We start from the raw sequence: 8,949 nt of genomic DNA on the forward strand, positions 1-8,949 counted from the left end.
GCGCGGGCGGGTGCGGCGGCGAGGGTTTGAAGGGGAAGAGCGGGAAGCGCGCCCCGGCGACCGCAGGCACCGCCTTCATGGGCGGGTCGAGCAGTGGCCCCGGCGCGATGCAGCCCTGCGCCGGCGGTAGCGCGTCGTCCCACAGCGCCCCCGTCTGTGGAGGGAAGCCCGGCGTGCTGGGGGTGGATGGCGGGGACTGCTTGAAGTACATGGAGGTGCTCGGCAGCACCTCGGCCTCCGGGCCGGATGGGGGCGGAATGGACGGCTGCTGCTGCTGCGGCTGCGGCTGGTGGTGGTGGTGGTGGTGGTGGTGGTGGTGGTGGTGATGGTGGTAGCCGTGCGCCCGGCCCTCCTCCATCTTGATCAGGGGCCGCGGCCCAGCCGGCTGCATTTGGTACAGGCAGGAGGGCTTCAGTTCGTAGCTGCTCGAGTAGCCCTCCATGAAGGTACTGAAGCTGGGCAGGGACGTGGTGGCAGTGGCCGCGATCTCGGTGCTGCCGAGGTCCATGGTCAGCTTGGCGTAGTCCGGGTTCATGATCTCCGTGCTGTATTCCGAGCCGTAGGGCTGCGCCGCATAACTGGAACCTGGAGGTGAAGGGCTATACTGGGCTTGGACGCAGGGCATATCTGCAGGGACAGGAGAACGGAAGCTCAGAAACGAACCCGAACCGGTAGCTACCTGATAGCGCTGCCTCCACTGCCCGCTCATTTAGGAACTAGAGGAAGTGACACCCTCCCCTCCTGCTGCCGCCCCTTCTCTGACCTTGCCCTGGTCTTGGGAAATTTGATGTTCTCCCTCATAAGCCTAGAGATTGAGTGATTGATTGATTTTTAAAAAGTGACTTGGAGACCTACAAGGTGACTGGAGTGGCCTCCTCAGCCACAAACTGAGGACCAAGAGAAAGCTAGTGTTGATTTTTGGAGAAAAAGGCCACTGGTCCCCCAAGCCACACACATTGATTTGTAAACCTTTGCGTCAGTTAAAAAAAAAAAAGCACTGTATGTAGTGCTTACAGGCCAAGAGAGACCACAATATAACATTTTATGAGTGCCAGCAGAGACTGCCTAGGTACACTGTGGCGGATTTCTCCCACCCCGTGCCCACTCCTCCTTTCCTAACAAGACTTCCAGCCTGCACACATTGGACCTCCTCTCCTTGCTGACTTCAGCCAACTAGTGTGCTGAGGTGGGCAAGTGGGCCCAGAAAATGGGCTGGGAGAGTCTGCCCCATCTGCAAAGAAAAAGATGAGCAGGGCAACAAAATGCCCAGTAAAGCTCCTCTCTGAGGTAAAGATATGTATACTTTCTCCCTAACTCTAAGTAATAAAAGGTACCAGTGGCCGTTTATGACAACTGTTTACAGCTATCATGACAGGTGAGTTATTCTAGGCGTTTTCTTACAAGAGAAGAACTAGTGGTTCTGTTCCAGGGGAACAGAAGAAAATCATTTCTGAACAGGTTTGGTTTCTCCGTAGAGCCCACAGAAGCAACTGGTACCCAGCGTGTTTACTGTTGTCGAGACAGGGTGATCTTGGTGAGAAGGTCCTGCGAATGACTGGATCCAATGGATGCTTTATCTATTTTCTTTCCTTTGTGGCTAAAATCTAAGTGGTAACATGGGCAGTTTCTGGTGGTTGGTTTTTCTGAGACAAAGGAAAACCAGGTGCTAACGTCTCTTTGGAGCCTGTGATGCAGAAGGTGTGACTAACAGGGCAGTGACTTCACGTTTCCTTTGACATCTTTCTCTTACCCACATTTCCAAATCTGATTGAGTCATGAGTGTATGGGATGAAATCTTGACTTGAAAAAAGGTGATGAGGGCCTGTTGGGAGAAGCAGTAATGAGCAGGGCCTTAAAAAGACACTGTTTGAGGTTAAAGGATGACATCTCTTGCCTGGGATGGAATGATGGCTGGCTGTCTTCCATCGGTTTGGCACTTCTAGGATCTGTTAGCCCTTTCTGCCAATCCCTACCTGTGCTCCTCTTTGTGTCTTTCTGAGGCCCAGCTAGAAAATGAGCCAGCTGCAACGGTCCTCTATTCCCTGTGTCTCTGATGCCTACACAGGCCTGGCACCTATTGTAGCCCTTTAATAAATGTCTGAAGAAGTGCTGTCAACTAAACCTGCAACCTTTTCTTTCTGCCAAACTCACATAGACCTGTTGGTGATCAGTTCAAATGCTTTTTCTTTTCCTCTAAACTTCAATGATCCAAATTGCCCCTGCACCCAAACGATTAGGGCGTTTTTTTTTTTTTTTTTTTTTAAACAAACAACAATGTTCTGTATTGCCCTAAGCGACTCCACAGCTCTTAAAGGCATCAAAGACATCAGACAGATGGCAAAAGTGGAAACAGTGAAATGTATAAAATAGGACCCTCATCTATCAGTCTATTTGTATTTTTCTCAGAAAAAAAATAATGTTGAGAAATGCAGCGTTTAATTTAGTTGGCTGCTCCATTCGGTGGCAGCAACAGGGTTGCTTACAGAGGAGCCTCGTGCCAGAAAGCCACCTGTTCCGTGAAAGCTTGGTCACTGTCCTGGAGGCCAACAAACTGACCAGCCCGGCTGCTGGGTGTCTGGCTGCCCAGCCCCCCTCTCCCAGCCCAGGAGGCGACCTACCTGGAGGGTATCTTGCGCGCTGAATGGTGGGGCTGTGGGTCTTTCCAGCAGATGCTGATGGTAATGGAGGTGGGGATGTTTGCTGAGGCGAAGCAGCGGCGACACTGCCCCGTTCCACGGAGGGTCCAAGCTCAGGACCCGGGCTCGCCGGGCTGCTCTCTTTCACAGTGGGCTCTGCGGGCACCAGGGAAAGTGGCAGAGGTCACAGTGAGGCCAGGTTAGGCCACCGAAGCCCCGGGGTGTGCGCGAGCCTCTGGGAATGCCACATTAATTCCAAACAGTTAAGCAGGTAAGGAAGCACCGCGTGAGGGGACCTGCGACCCTCGGTGACAAACTGGTACCACACTGCCGAGAGGGAGGCTCAGGAGGGGGTCTGCACGCACCGCCTTCACTCCGTTCTATGGCACACGGGCCTTAGCTAACAACATGGGCAGCCAACAGACGCCCAGAAATTGATACTGTGGCCCCGCATTTGGTTCAAAGCTCGCAAAGACAGGAACGCCGAAGAAAGGGAGAACACGAAGAAAGGGAGGAACGAGTTCCGCCAGAATTCGGGGGTCAGTGGGTGTGCACGAGCGGAAAACAGCCATTTACCAACTCCGCCCGCCCCCACCCCTCAAATACAAATTGTACACGTTGCGTAGGAAATGCACACAAGCCGGAACGAATGCATGAATGCTCCGAGGAATTAAGAAAATCTGAGCTTTTCATTCTAAATGCTAATGGGGCTTTGCTTCCATTAGCCACGACTTTCGGGGTCCAGGGGTCAAGCAAACAAAAGGGCCCAGTGGAAACAGGACGGATCGGGAAACAAGGCGACGACGCTTAGGGCACTCGCGGCTACACGGCTGGTAGGGCGGGCTCAGGGAGGCCCCCCGTACCCCGCCGGCCGCAGCCGGGACGGTGGGCCGTCTCGAGCTCGCATTCACCGCGCAGCCCACAGGGGGCTCGTTTCCGAGCCGGCAAAGCGCGGCTCTGGGCCGAGCGTGGCTTCCCACCGCCGCACAGAAACTTTGCAGCGGGAGGCGACACTCCGCCGGCCGCGGGCACGGCTCCCGTGGCCCCGAACTCCAGCATGCAGCGCCCCCTTTGCCCGGACCGACTCACAGCTGGAGGAGTCGGAACGTGGAGGCGAAAACCCCAACACCTCGGGGTGTGCGGGCCGCTGGGGCCCGGTAAGTTTCGTTCCCGCGGCCCCTTGCGCCCCCAGGAACAAAGCGTGGGGCCTGGAGCCCCCAGGTCCCGCAGGCGCCGCCTCCACCCTCTCGACAGTCAGGAAATGGGGTTCCCTTGTGACCCCAACCCCAGACCCCGCTGCTTGGACAGAAAGCTTTTCCTCCCGGGCCTGAAAGCTTGAACTTCGCCACGGCCGCGGCGCGCGCTCCCCGCCCTCCGACACCTTGACTGTGGGTCTCCAGGAACCCCCGCCCCCGTCCCTCCGCCAGGAAGGGGCTCCCACGCCCCTTCCCTTAGCGGGGGCTTTCAAGTGGAGACTTTCTCGGAGGAGAGGCCTCTGATTCGGAGGTCGCGGCTCCCCAAGGAATGGGTTCTTGTCCAGCGCCCACCGTGCGCTGCAGAGAGCGCACCGCCTTCCCACTGCTGAGCCCAGCGCCTGCCGGCTCTCTCCGCCCCCCACACGGCCGGTTACCTAGGCAAAGGCTCCGCGCCTGGAAACACGTTCCGCGGCCGCCGGGGCCGCGCGCACGGAGCCTCGAGGTTGTAAATTACGAAGAACTAACTAGCTCGGTCAAAGCCCCTTTCTTTCTGGCGGGCAGACGAAAGGAACACCCCCGTGTTCCCCTCGCGGTGGTGCAGCGTGTGGAGGAAACCCTGAAATGCACCATTGTGGCCCGGCTCCTCCGCGGAGTTTCCAGCCCTGGGGGGCGGGGACAGAGGTGGGGCGGGGGCTGGAGGAGTGGGGGAGCGACCGACCGAAAGGGAAAGACAGAGATTCTCCGAAAAGACCGAGGGACACGGAGCCCGACCGCGGGGAGAATTTCCGCGAGCGCACAGTCGGGGAACAGGGGCTCGGTGGGCGCGGGGGTGGCCCAAGGAGTCTTGGATGTTCTCCCTTCGCGCATCTGGTCCCTAACTCGAATACACTCCAACTTCATTCATTGGACCCAGCAGCCGTGTGCGGCAGCTTGGACTGTCCCCAAGTGGGTTCTTTGAAATATTTCTCCGTCGTGGGGAGAGGGGAGATCAAGGGTTGGGTTGGCCGTGAAGGAACTGAACGGCACCCCAAGGCGCTGGGAGAACAGCCGGGCCGTCTCGTGGTGCCCTAACTCCTTGCGGCTCTTCCCTCCGGAGCTCTGCTCTGCAGGCAGAAAGAACAAGCTCCAAGAGCCTTCGAGGGACTAAGGAACAAACGCGCTCGCGTGCCCACGGTCCTCTCTCACCACGAGAACTTTCATTTCCACTGAGTCAACCAACCAGTCGGAGCAAGTGCTCCAGGCGCCGAGCGCTGCCATCGGGAGGAAAACCTGCCGTTCCCGCACCGAGCCGACGCACCCGGAGAGGGACACGGCCCCACGCGTGTCGGGGCACCCGAGCCGGCAATTACTCCCGATGACCTCGGGAGAGCAAAGTGTAGACGGGCACGGCCAGGGCTCGCGGCGGACGTGCCTGGCAGAGCCCCGGGCTTATTTCAATACCATGAGCCCCAGTCCTACAATTACGCCCTTCTGCCCTGGGATCCTGCGAGCGCCTCGGCAAACTCCGGCCGCTGCTGCCCCCGGCCCTTCGCTCCTAACCTCACTCCCAGCGCCGCAGCTCCGGAGACACCCCTGGGTCCATGAACTCGGACCCACCAGAGCGCCCCGGTTCTCCAGCCTACTTTAAGGTAGGAAAATGACCGCCGTTCATCAAGCGAGCTGCAACTGCCTGCCGCCGCCGCCGCCGCCGCCGCCGAGCGCATCATTACCATGACAACTGGAGCCGAAATACCCTGACTTACAGCGCCGGGGCCCTGCGGCCACATCCCCGTCCTCCTCTTTGTTAGGGGCCTTTCGCCTCTCCCGTGGGGAGAGCAACCCCGCGAGCTCCCGGGAGCCCCACGGGCCAGCTCCGGGAAAAAGTTTCCCATCGCAACCCACCTGCCCCCAGGCCGGCAAACCCGGAGCTGCGAGGTGACGGGGCGAAAACCCCACACTCCAACTTGTCCATTTCAGGAGCGTCGCTTCCCTGCGCGCGCCAACTTTTTTTTTTTTTTTTTTTTTAGCAAGTGCCCCTATTAACCAGGCGAATGTCATACGTACTTGAGTGCTGTGGCGATTCCGTCTTTGGAGCGAGTTTCTAGAGAGCTGCCCCCAAATCTGCACGGACGAGGGTCGCGGCTGCTGTCCCGGAAGGGCTGCCGTGTTGGAGCCCCGCGGCTCCCGGAGGCGGTGAGCGGCTGGCGAGAGATGCTGCGATCCCGACTCATGGGAGAGCGCGCCCGAGGGGTTCCGCGGGCGTCCTGGCTCCGGCCGCGACCAATGGGGAGGATGCCGCTGCCGTTCGCACCCCCACCGCCACCGCAGGCGCTGTCGGCGTTGCAAAGAGCCCGGGAGGGGTGTCCGGCTAGGGCGCCGCGCTGCACCGGCGAGCGCGCCGGGCGAGAGGGCTGTGCGTGTGTGTGCGGAGCGTGTGTGCGCGCGTGTGTCTGTGTGTGCGAGTGAGAGAGCGGGTGGGAGCGCGTGTGTGTATGGGGAGCGGAGGAGGAGCGGGAGCTGGAGGGGTGGGGGGCGGGAGGCAGGAGACTCCGCTCTCCTGGCTGCGCGCTCGCTCGCTCTCTCGGCACGTCATTTATGCCACAGGAGCCCTAGCGGCCTCTCCATAGAGTGCCTGGAATGCGAGACGTCAATGTGACGCCATGGGACGCTACGTCACCCTCCTCCTCCCTCCCCTGGCCCAGCCGGTTCCGCGTGTGCGAGGGAGGGTGTGTGAGTGCGTGTGCGCGCGCGCGCGCTCCCCGGCCACTCGCACGCCCGCACAATGGAAACTGCTCGGCCTGGCCCGCCCGGGCCCGGGGGCCTCCGGGACCTGCCCACCCAGAATGTAGCCGCAGCGCTGGTGGCCCCGGCGAGCGTCTGCCCCAGGGTGCAGCCGGCCGCCCGCGGGTCAGGCGGGACCGCCCAGCTGTCAGGCTCGGGTGGAGTCGAGTTGGAGGAGTGCAGCTGGCGCGCCTCCGAGGCTGCCCCGAGGCAGCGAGCCAGGGCGAGGGGGTAAGGGAGAGGACAGCTCTTCCGAAAGGGAAGGCTCGGTCAGCCAGCTTCTCCGAGTGACCTGGCAGGCGGTGCAGAAGTCAGGCACCATCCCGAAGACTCCTGAAGGTGCAGGTGCGCTCTCCTCCAGCTAAGACTGTTTACGTCTGTCTGGCCCCGGGCGACTTGGCTGATCCACCGCGCTCTCCCATCACTGGCTGGGTGCCTGTTTCTCCCAGGGATGAAGTGGACGCCTGGGATCAGGTTTTAGTTCTGTACATTGACCGTGTGTATTTCCTAACTGGACACATTATAACCCAACCAAGTGCACATCCATCACCCACGCGCGCGCTGCAGCAGAAACGACTTAATGTGTATGAAACAAATATACACACGACACACGTGTTGAACAGCTGAGTAGGTCTGACTGTTGCAAAGCACCCCACCCCCACTAGCAATTGAACTCACAGCTCGCACTTTCGCTTTTTCGTGGCTGTAGACGAGTCCCCCCTCTCCCCGTCTCCCAAATGAAGCATTTCGAAATCAATTACCAGGATTTATTACTCAGTCCCTCGCTAGGGATTTTGCTCTAGTCTCCTGAGAAACATTTGTCATGAAATGCTGTGCCGAAAGCCGGGCGACTGTGTGAGGGAGAGTGATTTCTTCCTGGAAATGATGAATTTGAATGTGAATTATTTTTTTTATTATTATTTTTTTTTACTGAAAACAAAAATAAAAATTCACCCAAGTTAAAATATCTCCTAGTTCCAAAGGTTGCTTCTGTGTGAAAAACTCGTGTAGAAATGAATTTCCGGGTTGGAGGGAATATTTGAATGAAATAATACAGCCGTGGACTGCCTGAATCAGATGTGACACTATTTCTTTGACCTGTCACAATCATTTGAGTGTGTGTGCTTGGGAGGGGCGGAGTTGGGGGAGGATCCCATTGTCGACCGCACACGTTTCAGAATCGAAGAAGATTCGAGCTAGCACCAGTAACTTGAAACACCACTGTACACAAACATACAGCGCATGGATATGTTTCTTCACCTCCACCTCCACTTCACACAGGAGGGAGCGTGGAGAAGATTGTGGGAGGATGCCCCGAAAGGTGACCCAGTCGAGAGGAACCGAGCCTCTGCAGTGCCGCGGGTCCCAATCCAGTCTAGGAAGGAAGGAGGGCGCTCCTACATTGCATCCATTCAAAGGCTGGAGGAGGGGGAGCAGGAGCTGGAGCCGCGCGGCGCTGACGCACGCGAGGCGCGTGATTGACGCAGGCGGTGTTACTAAATTCGGCGGTTGGCTGGGCCCTGCTGCCTGCGCGCGCTGCCGATAGCGGAGTAGGTTCCCCTCGGTCACCCCCGCCCCTTCTCCATTCAGCGCTGCGCGGGGCGGGGCCGGGCGGGGCGGGCGCGCGGCCGCGCCGGGATCCGGCCGCACCAAATATAGTCGGGCCTGGTTATTTTTAGCCGGGCCTCGGGAGCGAGCGCGCCGCGTGAGGGGGCGCCCTGACCCCGCCGGGAGTGCGGAGGGGGCGGGGGCGGAGTCGCCATCTTGGAGCGGGCTGTGCTGCGTCTGGTGACCCGCGACGCTGGGCTGGGGTCGGCGCCGGGGTCAGGGTGAGTGAGTGTGAACCGGGGGAGAGAGGGCGGCGCGCGGCGGCTCCCTCTCTGCCCTGGGGGAGGGGTGGGGCTGCGACGAGCGAGGGAGGAGTGTGGCGCGGACGCAGGGTCTGCCGCGACGGATGGTGGGGACCAGGGAACGGGGCGCGCGCGGCCCGCGGGGTGTGTGTGGGAGTGTGTGTGGGACGGTGATCCCCGCCCGCAGGCCCCGCCGCCCTGCCACCCGGCGGCGGGCCGGCCCGGAGTCTCACGGGGGCGGACCTGCTCGCGGTCGCCACTTCCTGAGAGCCGGGGATACCCCTCCCCGACGTCACGGAGGAGCCGAGGCGGCGGTGGCGGCCCGGGGCTCATCCTGCACTTGCATCACGGGTGCAGCAGCAGCTGCTGCTCCTTTGTGGCTTTTTCCCCTGTTGAGTAACTGCTTTGTTAACTGAAAATACCATGACGGGCCAGTGTGATTACCGGCTCCAGACCTCAAAGACAGCGAAGCTGTCAGGCAAGAAGAGGGAGACTGCCCCCGCCGGC

General features: G+C 59.8%; 1 protein-coding gene across 1 annotated transcript in view; it reads right to left on the reverse strand.

Moving 5' to 3' along the window:
- Window positions 1-1,772, reverse strand: part of NR4A3 (nuclear receptor subfamily 4 group A member 3) — a 44,646-nt gene extending 42,874 nt beyond the window's left edge. Inside the window, exons 1-2 of the mRNA XM_042782237.1 lie at window positions 1,751-1,772; window positions 5-627 (exon numbers count right to left, since the gene is read on the reverse strand). Coding sequence (XP_042638171.1) covers window positions 5-625 — 621 coding nt within the window. The 5' untranslated portion in view covers window positions 626-627; window positions 1,751-1,772. The remainder of the gene's footprint in view (window positions 1-4; window positions 628-1,750) is intronic.
- Window positions 1,773-8,949: the final 7,177 nt, after the last annotated feature.

This window comes from Orycteropus afer, unplaced genomic scaffold, assembly GCF_000298275.1.
Source record: "Orycteropus afer afer isolate SDZICR_OR568_19922 unplaced genomic scaffold, OryAfe1.0 scaffold00267, whole genome shotgun sequence".
Taxonomy (NCBI): Eukaryota; Metazoa; Chordata; class Mammalia; order Tubulidentata; family Orycteropodidae; genus Orycteropus; species Orycteropus afer.